The 21,849-nt window shown below is 41.2% G+C and overlaps 1 protein-coding gene across 3 annotated transcripts in view; it reads right to left on the bottom strand.

The window, feature by feature from the left end:
- The window catches only part of DTX2 (deltex E3 ubiquitin ligase 2), a 65,694-nt gene that overhangs the window by 10,044 nt on the left and 33,801 nt on the right, over positions 1–21,849 (bottom strand). For 2 of the 3 annotated variants that reach the window (XM_075264825.1, XM_075264827.1), the window contains exons 4-5: positions 15,263–15,321; positions 4,125–4,259 (exon numbers count right to left, since the gene is read on the bottom strand). In XM_075264825.1, coding sequence (XP_075120926.1) covers positions 4,125–4,259; positions 15,263–15,321 — 194 coding nt within the window. The remainder of the gene's footprint in view (positions 1–4,124; positions 4,260–15,262; positions 15,322–21,849) is intronic. The other variant, XM_075264828.1, reaches the window with a different exon arrangement.

The following is a 21,849-nucleotide window of genomic DNA, read 5'->3' as shown; positions in this document are numbered from 1 at the left end:
ATGACATAATAGCATCGTGCCTCCTGCACGGACGTGCACCGACGTCCTGTGTGTGAACATGGAGGATATGGCAGCAGCTCTGTTTAAAGCATCGCAGTTTTGGCACAGTTGTGGGCATTTTAGTAGTATAAGGGGGTTGTAAGGAGGGGGAATTATAACTATAAGGGAGGATTCATTAGGGGGCTCGACTGTGGAAAACATCTTGTGTGGTACCAATCCCAAAGAAACCCAACCCGATGGGCTACAATGACTACCGACCTGTAGCACTGACATCCCACCTGATGAAGGTCCTAGAGAGACTGGTCCTGACACACCTACGCCCCCTAGTGAGCTCCGCTCTGGACCCCCTCCAGTTTGTCTATCGGCCGGGCATTGGGGTAGATGACGCCATCATCCACCTTCTTCATAGAGCTCTCTCTCACCTGGAGAAACCCGGGAACACTGTGAGAATAATGTTCTTTGACTTCTCCAGTGCATCCAATACCATTCAATGGGGATACTGAGGTACAAGCTGGACCTTGGTTGTGTGGACCACCACCTGTCCAACTGGATACTAGATTAACTGACAAACCGCCCTCAGTATGCGAGAGCCCAGGACTGTGTGTCTGACACTGATCTGTAGTACGGGGGCACCACAAAGTACAGTTCTTGCCCCATTTCTCTTCACACTGTACACTGCTGACTTTAGGCACAACTCATCCAGCTGTTACTTACAGAAGGACTCAGATGACTCTGCTATAGTAGGCCTTTTCACTGATGGTGACGATAGGGAATACAGAGACTTAAACCGGGATTTTGTTGAATGGTGCCAGCAGAACCAGCTCAGAATTAATGCTGGGAAGACCAAGGAGATGGTGGGGACTTTAGTAAACGGAGAAGTGCTCCGACCCCGGTGGAGATCCAAGGGACATGTATTGAGATAGTCAGGACCTATAAGTACCTGGGCATGCTCCTCAATAATAAACTAGACTGGGCTGATCACCTGGAGGCGCTGCACAGAAAGGGCCACAGCAGACTCTACCTGCTCAGGAGGCTGAGGGTCTTCGGAGTCCAGGGGACACTTCTTAGGGCAGCGGTTCTCAACCTGTGGGTCACGACCCCGGCGGGGGTCGAATGACCAAAACACAGGGGTCGCCAAAAGCCATCGGAAAATACATATTTCCGATGGCTTTAGCAGTTGAGAAGCCGCGCTACTGTCTGCAGCAGGGTAGATCCTAGTGGGCTGAAGGACCTGTGATGATGTCATGATCATGTAATCGGAGTTATTCAGGACAGTGCCGAGTTACACAGGAAGAGAAGGCTGCAGTAGATGGAGACTGGAAGGTAAGATGGAGAGAAGAGATAGCATGTGTAAGCGAGGGGGGGGGAAGGGGGTGCAGACTGTGTGTGAGCATGATAGTGGGGTTCAGGCTGTATGTGAGTATGATAGAGGGGTTCAGACTGTGTATGTGAGTATGATAGAGGGGTTCAGACTGTATGTGAGCATGATAGTGGGGTTCAGGCTGTGTGTGAGTATGATAGAGGGGTGCAGGCTGTGTGTGAGTATGATAGAGGGGTGCAGGCTGTGTGTGAGCATGATAGAGGGGTGCAGGCTGTATGTGAGTATGAGAGGGGTTCAGGCTGTGTGTGAGTATGATAGTGGGGTACAGGCTGTGTGTGAGTATGATAGTGGGGTTCAGGCTGTGTGTGCGCATGATAGGGGGGTTCAGGCTGTGTGTGAGCATGATAGGGGGGTTCAGGCAGTGTGTGAGCATGATAGGGGGGTTCAGCAGATTTAGTGGAAGAGAGCTTTTGTGATTAATCACTATGTTTAAATTATGTTTGATTTGTAGCAATGAGAATACATAATGCATATCAGGTATTTACATTCCGAATCATAACTGTAGCAAAATTAAGGCCCGTTCACACAGAGGGGGCAGATTATTCCGCAAAATCCACGTCATAATCCGCCCCCTCACAACGGCGGTCTATTTAGACCGCCAAGCTTGTTTTTTGCGTGAGCGGCATGCTGTCGCTCACGGAAAAAGAAAGCGGGCTGCCCTTTCTTCAGGCGGATTCCGCGGCTCGGTGAACCACGGCGTCTGCCTGGCGGCAGCAACCTCCGGAGTCGGCCCATTAATTTGAGCCGACTCCGGGGGGGGGGAAGCTGCGACAGTCGTGGCAAGCGTGTTTTGACTCGAGAGTGATGCGGCTCTCCGCGTCACTCTCAAGTCACGGCATTAGAAAGGTTGAGAACCACTGTCTTAGGGCTTTCTTCAACTCTGTGGTTGCTTCAGCCATCTTTTTCAGTGTGGCCTGCTGGGGGAGCAGTATATCAACCAGGGACAGAAATAGACTTGACAGGCTGACCTTTAATGACCCCTCATATAAGCATCTGGTCATGGCTGGTTTATGGCTCCAACAGTACTCATTGGAACCTTCTGTAATTGAGAAATTCTTCGGTAACCAATGCAATCAGTAGGTTTTGCAACAATAAGGTGGTGAAGGTCTTGAGACAGCTCACTGGTTTTACCCATCATGAGAAGTTTCTTGTGTGACACCTTAGGCCTCGTTCAGATCTGCATTCGGTATTTCGTTCGTTAAGTCCGCTTGGAGACCCCCTCCCCCGCCCGAACGTATTCAAAAGCAGTGAGCAATGAAACCACACAGACTATAATGGGGTCCGTGTGTAGTCCGCATGAGTCATGCGGAGAGAAAAGTACTTCAAGCACTCCCCGAACAGTATACCGAATGCAGATGTGAACCAGGCCTTAGTAATAAGACACCTTTTTATAGTCCACCAGTTGAACCAGCTGATATTTTCCCACTAAGAGGCAGGATTGCTTTCTATTTACTGCTATATTTCAGCCTGTGTAAGGACTTTCCATGGATTTTTGCACCTTTCTTCCAGCGTTCAATACTTTTTACGTGTGTCATTTTCATTATTACACATAACTTAATTAAAGCATCTTCAGAATTCAGTAGATAGTAAATAAAAGGCCTATTATGCGACTAAGTGAATGATCACTTTAGACAACCTGGATATATAATATGAAGCTGGAGTAGATTCTGGGGGGCAAAAAATAAATAAAAATTGAGTTTTAAAAAACGCTTCTAATAGTAAATGCAGGGAGGAGGAGAAACTGCCCCGATTCAGTAACAGAAAACATGCATCAATATGGCTGTATTAACTTGAAAATACCGTATATATTCGAGTATAAGCCAACCCGAATATAAGCAGAGACCCCTAATTTTACCACAAAAAACTGGGAATAACTTATTGACTCGAGTATAAGTTGAAGGGGGGGGGGGATCCATCATTGCAGATAAAAAGTCTGGTCATGTGCATTGCAGCTTAGTAACTCCATGGGGATCATAGTAATAGCAGTTAACCCCATCATGTTCCTCACATTAACCCCCTGTGTGCCTCACATAAGAGTTACTGATATGTGGGACATATGGAGGTAATTAGGCATCTTCATAATTAAGGTCCTTCATTAGTACCCCCATGTGTCTCACATATTAGTAACCCTTATATGGGGCACACAGGGGTTAAAATGAGGGACATGATGGGGTTAACTGTTATTAATGTGAGGCACATGGAGTTACTGAATCTAAATGAATAACCCCAAATGCCTGACATTAATAGGCAGAGTAACTAAAGGAAGGTCCCTGTGTGTGTCACTTTACTGTAGCTTCCTCTCCTCCATACAACAGACATCTTCCATAAGACACAATGAATCCTGGCCACTCATCTGCAGGGTAGATGCTAAATCCTAGTGTGCTAAAGGACCTCTGATGACGTCATGACCATGTGATCAGACTCTGGTGTGGGCGGAGCTACTAGGATTTAGACTCAACCTTATCTGCAGATGTTACATACCAGTGGCTACAGGACCTACAGTCAAATGAATACATGACAAGCCAATCACAGAGCAGTAGCACTAAAGGACCTCCCCCTTCCAGTTTTCTGTGCTCCACGGACCCTGACTTGTGTATAAGCCAAGGAGAGCTTTTTTAGCATGAAAAATGTGCTGAAAAAGTCGGCTTATACTCGAGTATATATAGTAACTTAAAAGAAAAAAAAAAATCAAAAATAAAATAAAGAATTATGAAAAGGGATGTGAAAGGATTGGATAAACTACCTTTCTTTGGCATTTTCCTCAATCTCCTAACTGAGTTTTTATCACGTTTACTGGCCACGTTTGGGTTGGTGGGTGCGGATGCAGAGGTAAGGCGAACGGGGAGTCCAGCTGCAGACATCAGAATAGCCGTCATGCCTAGGTATACATGATAATCCACATGCAAAAAGGAAACAATGGGGAGGGTAGGAAACAAAAATAAAGTACAAATAAAACAAACTCTAAATGAATTATGTAGGAAATGCCACATAAAACAAAATATGCAAAAACAAATTAAAAATGAGGAAAAAAAAAAGCAGTTTTTCTTTATAAATATATATAAACACATGCTTAAAGTTGTTCATGCAAACTTGAACAAAAAAAAAAAAAAAAAAAAAGGGGGTATGCTGAACAAATGAAAACCAGAATAAAAACCAAGAATTTTTAAACTTCTTGTGAGATGGATTACATTCTACAAATAAATTCTTTTAAAGGAATTCTATCATTACAATCACATTTTTTAAGACTAACGTGTAGGAATAGCCTTAAAGGGATTCTACATTTTAAACTAAGCCAATCTTCACGTAGCCTTTAGAAAGGCTATTGTAGACATATCTTTTGTTTTGTGATCGATTCAGCCAATTTCAAGAAAAATTCATCATCTTATGCAAATCAGTCTTTTCTGAGCATGGTGTGCGTACCCCTTGAGCTGCAAGCACCCCCACATCATCATCATGGATCTGCATCGCCGGTCCCTCTTGCTTGTAGTTCACCGATTTTCTTCTTCTTTCTTCCTTGTCCCGTCAGTGTGAATTAAATCTCGTGCATGTGCTGTATGCTTGACCACTTCTGCTTCAGACTTGAGCGTACAGCACATGCGCAAAATTTCATTCGACATTCAACAGGACTAGGAAGAAAGAAGAGAAGAAGGAGTGAAGAGCAAGCAAGAAGGGGGCGGCAATGTAGGTCCAGGATAATTATGCGGGGGGTGCTTGCAGCACAAGGAGCACCGTGCTCCGAAAAGACTGATTTTGCACACTAAGTTTTTCTTGAAATTGGTTGCATCAATCACAAAACAAAAGGTATGTCTACAATAGCCTTTCTAAAGGCTACATGAAGATAAGCTTAGTTAAAAAAAAATAAAAAAAAAATTGTAAAATCCTAATGATAGAAACCCTTTAAGAAAGGCTAGTCTTCTCCTCCTCCTTTAGAGGCATTCTCCGTGCCGCCATTCAGTAAATATCCCAGTTTTCTTCAGTATGCAAATGAGTTCTCTCGCAGCACTGGGGGCGGTCCCCGGCGCTCAAACAGTACCGGGGGCTTCCCCTGTGCTGCGAGTAAGCTCTCCAGGACAGCCTCTGTCTTCTTCTGGCACGCCTCTCTATGATGTCTTCTTCTGATAGTTTCTTCTGGATTTAAAGGTCAGGCAGAGCCAACTGCGCATGTTTGCAGCCATTTTCTTGCGGCCACTTACACGAGTGTACTGTGTAAGCAGCCACAAGAAAATAGACACAGACATGCGCAGTCGACTCTGCTGGATGGCAGAGCCTACTGCACATGCTTGACATTTAAATCCAGAAGAAACCACGGAAGAAGGCATCGCGGAACTGTGTGCCTGAAGAAGACAGAGGCTGTCCTGGAGAGTTTTCTTGCAGCACAGGGGATGCCCCCAGTGCTGTTTGAGCGCTGGGACCGCCCCCAGTGCTACGAGAGAACTCATTTGTATACCAAAGGAAACCAGCATATCTACTGAGTGGCAGCAAGAAGGCGACTTCTAAAGGTAGCAGAAGAATAGCCTTTTTTGAAGGCTATTCCTACGTGTTAGTATCAAAAATTGCAATTGTAATGAGAGACTCCCTTTAAGCAAAAGCTTAGCTAAATGCTCATCCTCGTGCAAGAGCTCAGCTTGGGTCCCTCTGCAAAACTTCACATGAGTATCAGCTGTCCTGAGCTGTATAGCATTGCATTACATTTTGCAGTTTCACTTTCTTTAGCTACCAGGGCCCACACCACCTCTCGACACGTCTGCGAACACAGGCTCTTCCATGATCATTTCAACCGTGACCTCTTGTGTGCCTCCCCCATAGAACTACATGGTGCTTCTTTTCACACTAAAATGCTAATTTACTTTTTTTATTTTGTCAGTAAAATTCTGTGCATCACAAATCCTCTTCCCCTGCCCCTGTGGGTTTTTTAGTACCGGTAATTAGAAAAGACTACCACTACTACTGATGAAATGGATATATATATATATATATATATATATATATATATATATATATATATATATATATATATATATATATATATATATATATCTCCATACCTATATATATATATATATATATATATATATATGTATAAAATACATCTCTTTAACTAGGACACCTAATGGTATAAAATAAAATACATTTCTTTAACTATGACACCACAAGAACGCTTTGTAACAAAAAGTTTAAAGTAAGCAAAGAAGAGAGAACATCAAACTCAGCATTTTATTGTAACAAACCTAACTAACAAAAATGCAAACACAGTATTAAAAAAGAAAGCAGCAAATATTTTAACGGTAAACTGAAGCATAAGCAGGGGTTAATTCAAGCAAACATGAATAGCTGCACTGATAAACAAAAAAAGGTTTGGTTAACTACTTTGCAACTATACCATATATATGACTATTTCTAACAACAGGATGAAAGAATCAGTGAAAAAAGTTTTCTATAATATAAATGTGGTCAGGATATAAAACACAAACAGAAAAATGGCAATGTTTGTGGAAAAAAGTAATTTGCAATTTCAGGCAACCTCTTTAAAGAGGACCTTTCATGTCCTCATAGATGTCTGGTACTATATACTGCTAGAAGGCAGACAGCGGTCAGCTTTCCTGGTATGTAACCTGGTGCTGGAGATATCGGTTGGTTTGGGGACAGATATATATCTCCCCTTATAGCTTGAGAAGTGATGATGCCTAGCTGTAAAAGGCTTCAGCTTCCACCTTCAGCTGCAACTGCCTCTTCCGTCTTCGTCAAACTGCGACAGCTGTGCAGTCGACTCTTCCAGTGAGTAATAATAAATATCTCATGGTAAAGACAATGTGTATATCTACTGATGTATGTGACGCATCGTTTTTTTCCGCAGTGTTTTTCATTGCATTTTCACAATATTTTCCTCTGCTGACTTTCCACGCGTACTATACCTAGGTGGAAAACACTGGCATATCCGCAGGTAGAATTGATACTGTTTTTTTTGAAAATGTAGCTTTTCCATTTAGGATTTTTTCTGCAATGTGTGGATGAGATTAGCAGAATCCCATTCACTTTACAGGTACTGTAAAACACAGTGGGCCCAACACCTTCAAGGGAGACTAATGACCTTGTAAGGCGGAGTCAACACTTTCCAAAGATGCCTTCCACATTCTGCATTGTAACTCCATTTTCATGACAAATCAGCAGAGAAGGGCTTTATGGGCGTTTCTCCTCCTGCTAGGGTATTGTTTTCAGCCCCAGATTATTGCTCCTTCTCTGCAGACAAAGTGGTAGAAGTCACTCAAGCAAAGGGGACAGAGCTGGGTGATAGAGGTGATTATCAACAGCAGAGATCTAGACACAATATACGGTCATTAGATACCTATTTTTCCTTCTAGATTCCCATTAACCGAAAACAAACCAATTTAACTGTATTTTTGTTTGACAACTTATCAGAAGAAAAAAACAATGAAACGTCATTGGAAAAAATTGACCACATGTAGAGCTTTGAGGCAAGTCTGCCAGTGTATATATCCCTCTGACAGACCAGAACAGACACCTTCACGCAGATGTGAGCGTAGCCTTAAGCGCTGTGGAATATGTTCACTATGTAAGAGTTGGTAGAATAAATAAATAAGAATGCTATAGCCCCTTCCCGACCCATGTGGTACTATTACCACATGGATGTCTAGTGCTTCACGACCGATGTGGTAATAGAACCACATGGATGTAAACAATCCCCGCAGCGCAGTGTGGGCGTTCTAGGAGCGGGTGTTAGTTGTATCTGACACCTAACACCCTGCTCCATCACCCTCCATCGGACATGAGTGCCGATTTTGGGTTTTAACCCGTTGATTGCCGTGATCAAACATGATCACGGCAAACAACGGGTTGCCCGATCGTGTAGGGGTCCCCAGCACCCCCCGCTGTGAGATCGGGGGGTGCTGGTATCCCTACTAAGTGGCCAGGGGTCTGTTTAGTGACCCCAGCCAGCCCTGAGTCCCACTTACCTTTGTATCCTGGCCGGCGTCTTCTGGAAGTGAGTCTGTTCCGTCCGTACGACTCACTTCCTGTTTGCAGAGTGACACGTGCAGGCTGTTACTGCAGCCTGTGTCTCACTCTATGATAGTGGATCAGTGATGCAATCATCACTCCTCCAAGTGTCCTAAAGGGATACATGAAAAAGTTAAAAAAAAAAAAAAAAAAAAAAGTGGAAAAAAATAAATAAAAGTGTTTTGAAACAATTAATAAAGTTATAAAGCTCCAAAAACCCTTTTTCTCTATAGAAAATGAATTATATAGAAAAAACCCCTAAAAATTAATAAAAACAATACATATTTGGTATCACCGCGTCCGTAACAATCTGTACAATAAAACTGAAACAATATTTAATGTACACGGTGAACCACAGAAAAAACCCGCCGGAAGTAGTGATTTTTCGCCATCTCACCTTACAGAATGTGCTATAAAAAGTGATCAAAAAGTCAAATGCACCTCACAACAGTGCCAATAAAAAGCACACATTGTCCCGCAAAAAATAAGCCCTCAACCAACACTGTCAACCAAAAAATAAAAATGTTACGCCTCTCAAAATATGGCGATGCAAAAAACATTGATTTATGTCTCCAAAAGTGTTTTTATTCTGCAGAATTAGTATTGCATAAAAAAATAATATAAATGAGGTATCACCGTAACTGTACCGACCTGCAGAATAAAGATAATATGTTACTTATACTGTACGCTGCATGGCAAAAAATTTTAAAGGTAAAACGCAATTCCCGGAGTTGATTTTTTTTTTTTAATCCAGCAAAAAAAAGAGTTAATAAAATGTATTCGGTAAGTTGAGGCACTCAAAAATGGTGTCATTACAAAATGCATCGCATCCCGCAAACAACAAGCCCTTATATGGCCACGTCACCAGAAAAATAAAGAAAATACAGCATCTAGTAATGCAGGAACAAAAGCCCGCAAAAACCGCCAAATTATTAGAACACGACTGGCTGCATCAGGTAGAGAATATATAAGCTGTGCGAGCGTATATCAGGGGACACCCCAGATTTACAGCTTATGAACGAAAAGACACCGGAAGTGACCCCAAAGTGACCCCCAGAGTGACTCCCCCAATCATAGGAGCTACTGGGACATAGTAGGCAATTTGGTGTTCCCAATGTACTCCGCACTGCTTATATATTCCCTCTTCGCCATCCGCTGTGCAGTCACGTCTGGGATACTAATACTCACTACACCCCCTGATAAATTCTTTGAGGGGTGCAGTTTTCAAACTGGGGTCACTCCTTTGTGGAATCCACTTTTCCGGTACCTTACAGACTCTACAAACATGACATTGCGTCCAGATACCAAACATCTGAATCTGTACTCCAAAAGCCTCATCGCGCTCCTTCCCTTCTGCGCCCTGCTGTGTGCCCAAACTGCAGTTTATGACACATGTATGACACTGGTGTACCCAGGATAATGCACGTAATGTCATATGTGGGAATAAACTGATATTAGGGCACAGCCAGACACAGAAGGGAAGAAGGGTTATTTGGTTTTTGTAGCACAGACTTAGACGGTTTGGTTTTTTTTTTTGGATGCCATGACACTTTTGCAGAGACCCTAAAATTGCCCTTACAAAATGGGGTCACTTCTTTGGGAATTCCAGTTCATTGGCATCTCCAGGGCTCTGCAAAAACAACATGGCACCCAGAAAGTCCCTCTAAATCTGTACCCCAAAAGCTAAAAAGCTCAGTGCTCCTTCCCTTCTGAGCCCTGCTGTATGCCCAAGCAGCAGTTTACACCCACATATATAATTTTTTGCCCCTCGGGATCGCCCACTTAATAGTTTTAGGAGTGCAGGTCTCTGACAACACAAAGTGGGTGCAACGTATTGGGCACCGAAATGACATATTTCTTTAAAAATTAAAATTTTCATTTTGTACATTAATTTTTGGGAAGCATTTTTTAGGCTCAAAATGATAATACCCCTTGATTCATTCCTTGACGGGTGTAGTTTCTAAAATGGGGTAACTTTTGAGGGGTTTCCATTGTATTGGTACTTTAGGGGCTCAGCAAATGCGACATGGCACCTGAAAACTGCCCTCAAAAGCCAAATAGCCATCTTTCCATTCTGAGCCCCACCATTTACCCATACAGCAGATTATGGCCACATATGGGGTATTGCCATGTTCAGGAGAAATTGTGTAACAAACTGGGGGGGCTTTTAATTCTCTAACTACTTGCAAAAATTAAAAATATGGCGCTAAATGGACGATTTATTGGAAAAAAAGTAATTTTTCATTTTCACATCTCAATGGTAAAAAAAAATCTGTGAAACACCTGTAGGGTCCAAGTGCTCACTAAACCCCTTTATAAATTCCTTGAGGGGTCTAGTTTTCAAAATGGGGTCATTTTGGGGGGGTTTCCACTGTTCTAGCACTTCAGGGGCTCTCCAAATGCAACATGGTGCCTGAAACAGATTTCAGCTAAATTTGCCCTCCAAAATCCCAATAGAGATCCTTCAGCTCTGGACCCTACAGTATGCCCATACATCACTTTACATCCACATATGAGGCATTTCTGTAGTTGGGAGAAAATGCTTGACAATTTTTGGGGTGCATTTTCTCTTTTAACCCCTTGTGGAAATGCAAAATTTGAGGTTAAAGCAACATTTTATAGCAAAAAATGTCACTTTTCCTTTTGTTGGGCCAATTCTGTTACACTCCTGTAGGGTCCAAGTGCTCACTATACCCCTTGATAAATTCCTTGAGGGGTCTAGTTTCCAAAATGGGGTGACATTTTGGGGGTTTCCACTGTTTTGGCACCTTGGGGGCTCTGCAAACGGGACATGGCGCCTGAAAAGTATTCTAGCAAAATCTGGCCTACAAAATCCAATTAGCGCTCCATCCGCTCTGAGAGCGACCGTGTGCCCGTACATTAGGGTAACAGAACATATGTGGTATTGTCGTGTTCGGGAGAAACTGTGTAACAAAATTTGGGGAGCAATTTTTCCTTTAACCCCTTGTGAAGATGAAAAATTTAGGGCTACAGTGACATTTTATTATAAAAAGAGTAATTTTTCATTTTCACATCTCAACGGTAAAAAAATCTGTGAAACACCTGTAGGGTCAAAGGGCTCACTATACCCCTTGATAAATTCCTTGAGGGGTCTAGTTTCCAAAATGGGGTGACATTTTGGGGGTTTCCACTGTTTTGGCACCTTGGGGGCTCTGCAAACGGGACATGGCGCCTGAAAAGTATTCTAGCAAAATCTGGCCTACAAAATCCAATTAGCGCTCCATCCGCTCTGAGAGCGACCGTGTACCCGTACATTAGGGTACCAGCACATATGGGGTATTATCATGCTCGGGAGAAATTGTGTAACAAAATGTGGGGTGCAGTTTCTCCTTTAACCCTTAGTAAAGGAGTAAACCCTTAGGGCTAAATGAATATATTAGTGACAGAAATTGAAAAATGTAAAATTTGACCTCCATTTTGTTTTAATTGCTGTGAAATGCTGAAAGGGTTAAGAAACTTTCTAACTGCTGTTTTGTATTCTTTCAGGAGTGTAGCTTTTAGAATGGGGTGACTTTCGGGGGTTTTATTAGAGAGGCCTTTCAAGTTCCCTTCAGAACTGAACTGGTCCCTTGAAAAATGTGTTTTGGAAATTTTCTTGAAAATTTGGAAAATTACTGTTTGACTTGTAAGCCTTATAATATCTGAAAAAAATGAAAGAGTGATTAAAATTTGATTGCTACATAAATCAGAGACATGGTTAATTATATTTATGAAAAAATTTGGGTAGTATGGATTTCTATTTGAAAGGCTTGCAATTTCAAAGTTTGAATACTGCATTATTTTCAAAATTTTCACCAAATTTCCTATTTTTTCATAATTAAAGACAAAACATATCGACTAAAATTTACTACTGACATGAAGTACAATGTGTTACGAAAAAACAATCTCAGAATCACTTGTGTAAGTTAAAGCGTCTCAAAGTTATTGCCATTTAAAGTGACACATGTCAGTTTTGAAAAAAGAGGCCTGGTCCTCAAGTCACTTTTGAGCTGTGTCTCTATAGGGATAAAATAGAATTGTTAATAGTTTATTTTTGTCAATCAGCAAAATGAAGTGAATGAAAAAGAGAAAAATTAACCAAAGTCAATATTTGGTTTAACCACCCTTTGCCTGCAAACTAGCGTCAAGTCTTCCAGGTACACTTACACACAGTTTTAGAAGAAATATTTTTTTTATATAGATTTCTCATTTGTTTTATCACTTTTTATTAAATTTGTATTCAATTAATTAGTAGCATTTTTCCAAACCTGTCTAGAACTTTTTCAGGGTACTCACTGTTATAATAGCACCGTATATATTTCTAACTTACATGCACTTCTATTTGTTAATGTTCCCTGTATTCATCACATACATTGGGGACTGTAACCTGTATCATTCCCAATTCCATATAGATGGTAAGCTGTTGTGAGCAGGGCCCCCCTTCCTACTGTTAGAAACATGATTATTTTTTACTTTCTTATTTCTAATTTTGCCTGTACATAAGCGCTGTGATTTGTAAACTGGCAAAGAATGTGCTATTGCTATAAAATAAAGATTATTATGAGAGATCCTATTTTGATTCCATTGTAAGTGAGTGTGAATCCACTGCTTTCTCTACCCATTTTAATTCTGCATGTGCTCTTCCATGTCCCAGGCTACATCAGGAGCATGTGACATAAGGATTAGAGGCCAAGGTGTAGCTTTGCTCCAAATCCCCCTCACATGCCTTGGATATAGGCTGTAGTATGAAAGAGATGTAAGAAATGGCTCTGCCGTCTGCTGCTGGAGGATTGCCTGCATTTTTTTTTTTTTTTTTGTCTGGAGCAGGTTGGAATTATAAATGCCAATGCAACACAGGAAGAAATAGTGTTTGCTCATTGCAGGTTACAATAATATTGAGACTCTATTCCCTGTGTATCTACCACAGGCAACGTTTATCTTTTAAAAGCAGTTTAGAAAATAAAAGATGGACAGGATACATAAATTCCACCACTAATACCACAGTACACGCTTACCAAATGCCAGTCTTAAAGTTTAAGAAAAAAAATTATGCACTTTATGTTTTAGGGCAGGGGTCAGTAACCTTCAGAGCGCCACCTGTTACAAAACTACATCTCCCAGCATTCATTGTTGCTCTGTGAACTCCCATAGAAGTGAATGGAGCATACTGGGAGTTGAAGCTGTAGCAGTGAAGGTTGTTGGATCCCCATTTTAAGGAAATATTTTTTAAAAAATTTATTATTTTATTAACCTTGCAAAGTACTTAATGCTTTAGATTTATAGTTTAAAAAAGAAAACACAGTCTTAATAATGGATCTTGCTTTACTACTGCATGTAGGTCATGCTTTCTTGATCTATTCTAAAGCCCTAAACTTCGCCAGCAATGTCTCAGTCCTATGCTGTGGGAACGTCAAAATTTAGAACTGATTTGTTTTATATTGGATCCAACTAGTAGATGAAGATGCAGAACACGGCTTCTGCAGATTTAATACGCAAAAGTACCCATACACCATAACTTTCTGGAACACTACACGGTCCTACTGGTCCTTATGGACTGGTGGTTCAGCGTACCGTATCCTAAAGATAATCTGTTGCTACAACTAAAAATAAACCTTTTTTTATAACTTTATACTTGCCTAGAGGTCACTCCCATCTAGGATACTACTTACTGCATGCCTAAACACTACTTCTGTGAAGCCAGGGAAGTAAACCTTGCTTCACTGGGCATGGTGCTGAGGTCCGGCCTATATACACTTAGGCAGCCGTGTACTACTTCAAGAAATTGCTGTGCAGGTGCTGGGAGTAGACGGCAACTATAGACTTTTTTAAAATTGTGAATGTGTTAGGATAGGACTAGTAGAGGACACTAAGCCACTGTCCCAATAGGACCTGTGGGTGGTTTAGTGTCCCAAAAGTTTTATCACAATCAAAACTTATCCCCTGAGGTCCCGAAGTTCCCAATGTAAATGAAGTGACAGTGTGCATGCATGATTGGCTCTCCCATGTACATATATAAAGCAGCAGAGGCCCTTAGGTCAGTTGCAGACAACCATGCTCATGTGCAGTGTGCTATCCATGGGTCAGCACAATGACCCATTCATTTCAATGAGCCCGTACAAACGACCATGAGTTTCACTGTCCTATTTTGCGGCCCATGCTTCCGTGGCTCGGATTCATTTAATGAAAGGGGCCACAGAAGTCGGGCCCATTCAGTGTCCCTGATGTGCCGCTTGTGCTTTTAATGAATGGACTTCTGCAACCGGCCTTATTCTTATGATCACAGCAAGTCCTATGAATAGGGGGTAAGTCTAATGCCTGGTACAACACCCTTTATCCTTGTTTTTAATTTAAAACCTAAACCTTTTAACATTTCCTAAGTTGAAAAGGCCAAGTGCCAGGTCCAGAATCATATACTGGTGTTCACAGACAGAGACTGTTGTACTAAATTTCCCTTCGTATATAAAATCTCAGAGTAATCCAGAGACACATTACTACATACTGTGCATGGACATAACAGAGCAGTTTAGTAAATGCAAATATTAGGCAAGCAAAAGATTATTGAGGTAGTAAATAGAAGTAACATACATTAAAGAATGAAAGCAAAACACTAGTGCACTGCTTAGAAGCATATAAGGTTTTGTTCACACTGGTATAACTGTTGGCAACTTTTTTCTTTTTAAACTGGATAACATATACTTTAAAAGGGCAGAATGATGTAGTAATGGACACCTGACTAAAAAGAACCAACAGAGGTGTGAACAAGACCTTACAGAGAAAAATCTTCAATTTAAAGAGCTGAACAACATAAACCAACAAAAGATGTACATGTTCAGAAACTTACAGCTTCTAGCAATACCATTATGTTACCTGCAATTGCCTGTTTTAAGGAACTGTTCTTTGGAGTCTGTACAGGAAGTGAAGGTACGCTAGAAGTCCAAAATGAAAACAAAAAATAAATGTATTAATGACAAAAAATGTAGAAGAATTTTGGAGAGAATTTGTGAGCAGTCTGAGAAATCCAATGACATATCTCATCCGATAGGTGCTGTCACTCTCAGCATTTGGACGCTTTGTTTCTCCAAATCTGTTCACCATCCTCAGGTTCTTTTAGTGTTTTTGAAAACTAACTATTTGACCTACAGCACAGAGACCCCCGCCCCAGATAAACCAACGTTACTGACCACTTGACTAGTGGGCTTATATCTTTAGAATGACTGAAGAGACTTGGATAAATAAAACCGCAAAATGCTCAGGGAGACAGAACCTATCAGATGAGGTCATTGGGCTCACAGACTTGGTGACAAGTCCTCTATAAGCCATAAAGGTTCATTTACTAAAAAAGCCATAGCATAACAAAAACTAGGGGTCATAATGAATTATAAAAATATATCAACAAATATTTATTTAGAAATAATACATAAACATATACAAAACACACATTACAAAAATTCTAGAGGGCAGCACAAGTGGTGTCTGGCTGAAACAGTCAGACAAAAAACCAGAACCCTCTCACCGGTGATGTACCCGAAGTAACAACCCAAATAACAAGATCGTATTAAATATAGATGTAAACACTGCTACAAAATAAAGAATGCACCTAGGGATTAGCCTCCTGATGAAGCCACGCTAAGGCGAAACGCGCGTCGGGGTGTTTTGGTTTCCTCACCGCTGATGTCTTGGAGTTAACCCCTTTATTATTGTCCTGTTCACACTGCTCAATAATGTCTGTAGGCATGTACTATCACTTGACTTAGGTTACCTATAGTGTATGCATTGCTTACACACGCTGTATATATTTATTGCAGATTCTTCTTGGGGCTGGTTCCTATTATAAATATATTATTAATCTGATAAAGTGACTTTTTGCTATATGGGACACTATCCCCTGAAGTCTGTTACTCAGGCTAATCCCTAGGTGCATTCTTTATTTTGTAGCAGTGTTTACATCTATATTTAATACGATCTTGTTATTTGGGTTGTTACTTCGGGTACATCACCGGTGAGAGGGTTCTGGTTTTTTGTCTGACTGTTTCAGCCAGACACCACTTGTGCTGCCCTCTAGAATTTTTGTAATGTATGTTTTGTATATGTTTATGTATTATTTCTGAATAAATATTTGTTGATATATTTTTATAATTCATTATGACCCCTAGTTTTTGTTATGCTATGGCTATTTTGGTTTGGGGGCTATTGAATATTTTTGGATAAAATTTGGTTGGTTGTCATTTACTAAAAAGCCTAAATTTAGAATGAAATCCATACATTTACATATTTCATACATAAAATTGCTGCCATTTTTCAATTATTAATATTTCAGGTTCCTTTACAATAAATCGTGTGCGGCCAGTGTTTTTAACAGCTAGCAAACTGCCCCATTATTTTCTTCAGGCCCCATGTATTATCACAGGTCTGTGTAGGGGGCATACTACTATTTCCCTCAGTGTTTGCTGTCTAGGCTCATGAATAAAATGACTGGGTCTATAGAGGGCACTTACAGCTGTTCTCTCACAGACCTATACATGCACACATTGCTCTGTATGTGCTACAGTTTCTTCCTACTGTGCTGTTTGGAGAGAATCTTCCAGGAAATTTTCTAACTGTGATGTTAGCCATTGGGGGTGAACCCAATGGATGCAGTGCAGGGATTTCCAGAGCATGCATTTCATCTTCTACGAGATCGTGGTAGCCAAACCCAAAGAAGATGACACAAGGAAACATGGGCATTGTAATTAAACACAATGGAAACATCAGTGGCTTTGGATTTGGGAGAGTGCTAAAATTTGGTCCAAGATATCTGAAGTTACTTGGAGATTTTTTTTAAATTTTTTTTTAGATTTTTGAGCCAAAGCAAAGAGTGGCTTGAAAAGGATTGGAATACATACTTTACCCTTCTTTTAAAAATCACTTTTAAAAAAAAAAAAAAAAAAAAAAAATTTTTTTGAGCCACAAAATGTTAAAAAGGGAAAGTCTAAAGAGTTCCCAAATGCACTGCATATCTAGTAATCAAGTGAATGTACAAAGCAACCGCCATCCTATATGTGCATATTGCACATTAGAAATAGATGCGTATAATTTTAAATTTGTTTTAAGATTAAAAATTTCCCTTCTCATATTGCTGCAGCCAGTACAGCAACAACAAACCATATACAATAAGTATTGTAGTGTCTTAATATTTTAAGTCTTTCTTGAAGTGAAATTTTTTTTATTATTATTATTATTTACTAGTATATAAGTTTTAATAGCTGGGCATCAGTGCACGGGCATGAATGTTTCTCAGTTCAAGTTATTCAGAAAAAGACATGGCATTCCAGCATCCAAAGAGCCACAAAGTAAAATAATAAATTAGAATAAAATGTAACTTTTAATTAATCCATGAAAGAGGAAAAAAAAATAATACAATAGTTCAGGTGAAATAAATACATACTAGTGGTTTATTGCACCTGTACTATTCTAATTGTCTATTCCTTCTTTATGGATTAAACGTTACGTTTTATTATATTCTTACTTCGTAGCTCTTTGGATGCTGCAATACCAAGTCTTTCTGTATTTAATATAACCTCTTGCCAAGGAGGTTTGTATCTGTGCACCAAGAGCGGAGGACTAGTGAGTGGGCTGTGTATTTTTTTTTTGCTTTTTTTTTCTACAATTCAAAGTTATTGTTAAGTGTCAGCAAACAAATATTGTAAAATGGAAACTTCTACAATTTTCCAATACACTTTCTGTATAGATTCCTCACGGTTTTCTAGCTCTCTGCTTGAGGATATTCATTCTGCTTATTTACAGTGGTAAAAAGTCAATCCATGGTCATGTGATAGACAAACAGCTGCCTGGCTTGTTACAAGAGGTCTGATTCCTAAGAAGTGACTTTAAGGGGCTATGCACTTGTGTATTCATTCCATGACCACAAACTAATTTTTATCCAATGAAAGTAAACAAAGAATGACAGCAAGCAAAGATCTAGAAAATCCTGAGAAAGGATACAGAAAAATAGTGGAAAATTCTATAACTCCTATTTATTTGCTGGAATTGAACCACCACAGGAATTGATGAGACAAGTAAACATCATGTGCACGTGCGTATAGTAGTAGCAATTGTTAAAGTTACAGGCAGATCATGTTAGCACAAGCTGCCTGTGACATTAAAGGGGTTGTCCCGTCACAAGGATCCTATCTATACTGCTTATTAATGTGAATGTAAGACTTTTCCTAAATACATTGCTTCAGCAAAACTGCTTTGTTTGTCCACTATCTTACTTTATTCATTTATTTGTGGCCACAGCTCTGACCTAGCTGCTCCTGAGTCAAGTGATGTATCAGCCTGCTCTGAGGGGGGAGAGAGGAGGGGCTAAGTGCACGGGAGCGAGCCTGGAGGGGGGGGGGGGTAGTTTACCCTTTGGGGGAAGGGGCCGCCAATACAGGGTTAGACGCCGGCACAAGTGAAGCCAGCAACATCGCTATGCTTCTGCCCTGCATGAAGACAGCAGCGGCAGAAGCGCTGCTGTTCCACTCCGCTGTCACATATGCAAAGCCAAGCGGCGAGATGCCGCCGGCCCTACGTGCAAGCTCATACACCAGTCTAGCCTCCACAATGCGAATACAGACCCGCAGGGTGTCGGGTCTGTATTTTCATTGTGAAGAGTAGACTGGTGTATGAGCGCGTACGCAGGGCCGGCGGCATCTCGCCGCTTGGCTTTGCATATGTGACCCCGCCCACCAATGACGAAACAAAGCCGGAAGACAGAAGATTTTAGAGGAACAAAGACGGGTGAGTATGCGACGTGGGAGTACCCCTTTAACCTACACTGAGGGAAATTAAAAATGTCAAACAATTCCCATGAATTGCCAGGCCTCACCATCCTCCCCCCACTCCATTCAGTCTGCTATACAATATACTGGTGGTAGTGATAAAAAAACAGAACAGAAAAAAATAAAAAACAACATACTGGAGCTAATGTCACTATTGCTGGCCCGTACTAGGACACTCAGCTTTGGTCATCTGAGCTATTTAGAGACAAAGCACACGTTGCCTCAGCATGAATTAACAACATTCTGCGCTAGTACAGGGGACATATGCCATACAATACGCCAGTGTTTGTGAACTCTCCCACATTGTCCTCATGGGACTTCATAAGTCCCTTAAATACATCTATTAATTTATCTAGCGGTGATTAACCCCTTCCCGCCGATGGCATTTTTTGATTTTCGTTTTTCGTTTTTGACTCCCCTCCTTCTAAACCGCATAACTTTTTTATTTCTCCGCTCCCAGAGTCATATGAGGTCTTAATTTTTGCGGGACAATTTTTTCTTCATGATGCCACCAGTAATTATTCTATATAATGTACTGGGAAGCAGGAAAAAAAATTCAGAATGGGGTGGATTTGAAGAAAAAATGCATTTCTGCGACTTTCTTACGGGCTTTGGTTTTACGGCGTTCACTGTGCAGCCAAAATGGCATGTCCCCTGTATTCTGTGTTTCGGTACGGTTCCAGGGATACCAAATTTATATGGTTTTATTTACATTTTGACCCCTAAAAAAAATTCCAAAACGGTGTTAAAAAATTTTTTTTCTAAAAGTCGCCATATTCCGACGGCCGTAACTTTTTTATACATAGGTGTACGGGGATGCATAGGGCGTCTTTTTTTGTGGGGCCGGGTGTACTTTTTAGTTCTACCATTTTCGGGAAATGTTATTGCTTTGATCACTTTTTATTCAAATTTTTAGCAGAATTAAAACAGTGAAAAAAAGGCGGTTTGGCACTTTTGACTATTTTTCCTGCTACGGCGTTTACCGAACAGGAAAAATATTTGTATAGATTTGTAGAGCGGGCAATTTCGGACGCGGGGATACCTAACATGTATATGTTTCACAGTTTTTAACTACTTTTATATCTGTTCTAGGGAAAGGGGGGTGATTTGAACTTTTAATACTTTTTATATTTTTTTTTTACTTTTTTTTTATTTTTTCTTTGCATTTATTAGACCCCCTAGGGGTGTTGAACCCCAGGGGGTCTGATCACTAATGCAATGCATTACAATGCTAATGCATTGCAATGCATTGCAAAAAAGCATCATCTCTTTTGCAGGCTGTATACACCAGCCTGCAAAAGAGAGAATTTGCAGACTGGCTGGGAGCCCTTAACAAGGCTCCCGGCTGTCATGGCAACGGGGGGTCGGCCCTGGAGCATGCTCCAGGAGCCGGCGATCCCTGCCAAAATGGCGGCGCCCATGCGCCGCCGGGAAGATGGCGCCTCCGGCGCCTTTGACAGCAGCGCCGGAGGGGTTAATGCCTCCGATCGGTCCGGGGACCGATCGGAGGCATTAGAGCCGGTTGTCTACTGCTTGAAGCAGTAGACACCCGGCGGCTATGACGGCCGCCCGGCTCCCGGGCGGTCGCCATAGTTACAGACCCGACACGCGCTGTACTATTACGGCGCATGTCGGGAAGGGGTTAAAGAACGAGCCCATATTACCCGAATATAGCTGTCTATACACATGTATCAATTTACATAATGTGGAATACTGATATAACAGACATGATGCCAGTATACATTCCGTTTATATATGCAATAACTCTACCATTTATTAAAAGAGGACCTTTGATGTCCTCAGGGGCACATGCAGTGTAATACACCGCTAGAAAGCAGACAGTGCGCTGAATTAATCGGCTTTCCCATTTTGTGCCCCCGCTGAAGAGCTATCGGTTCCGGTACCGTAGTTCTTCAGTGTCAGTAGGGCGTTTCTGACAGTCTGTCAGGAACGCCCTTTCTCACAGTAGCGTCTATAGCACTGTACTGTGAGAGGGGGCGTTCTTTACAGTCCATGATGACGAGTACTGGGGGAAGGGGGGGTGGAGGCATTCCTCACCGCTCAGTGTCATTGCTGGGTGGTAAGGAACGACAACCCTGTGCTACAATTTACTGTGGACTGGGAGAGAGAACTAGCAACCTCCTTTCCACCAGATGTGTGGCTCGTCACATTTCAGTCCTGAAACAAATTTTCCATTTCATACAAAGTGGAGCAGACGAACTATGAAATCGTCTTACACTGGTATAGAGTTGCCTCTATCCTTTGTGAGATGTTCCCCTCAACATCAGAGAGCTGTTGGAGATGTGCAACTAACCAGGGCACTATGCTGCCCATCTGGTGGAAAGGGTACGTCCTTTTTGGAATGAAATATGCAGAATTATCAAACTGGTCACAGGTGTTGAGTTGAAGTATAACCCAACTCCCGTCTCCCTATTGATTTTCCCATGTAAATTGCCTAAACATATACGCAAATTGATCGGCTTTCTGCTGAAAGCGGCCATCATAACCACGCAATGTTATAAAGCATTTGTTGTTTCCCAGGTTTGCGTCAGTTTTCTGTTAATTGTAAAACTTTTAATAAACATTTTTTAATGATAAAAGTGCTACAGAATATGAAAGCACTATATCAAGAAATCTAAATAAGCAAGC

Source organism: Leptodactylus fuscus, chromosome 2 (genome assembly GCF_031893055.1).
Source record: "Leptodactylus fuscus isolate aLepFus1 chromosome 2, aLepFus1.hap2, whole genome shotgun sequence".
Lineage (NCBI taxonomy): Eukaryota > Metazoa > Chordata > Amphibia > Anura > Leptodactylidae > Leptodactylus > Leptodactylus fuscus.
The sequence above is the reverse complement of the archived record's forward strand: the minus strand, read 5'-3'. Positions and strand labels throughout refer to the sequence as shown.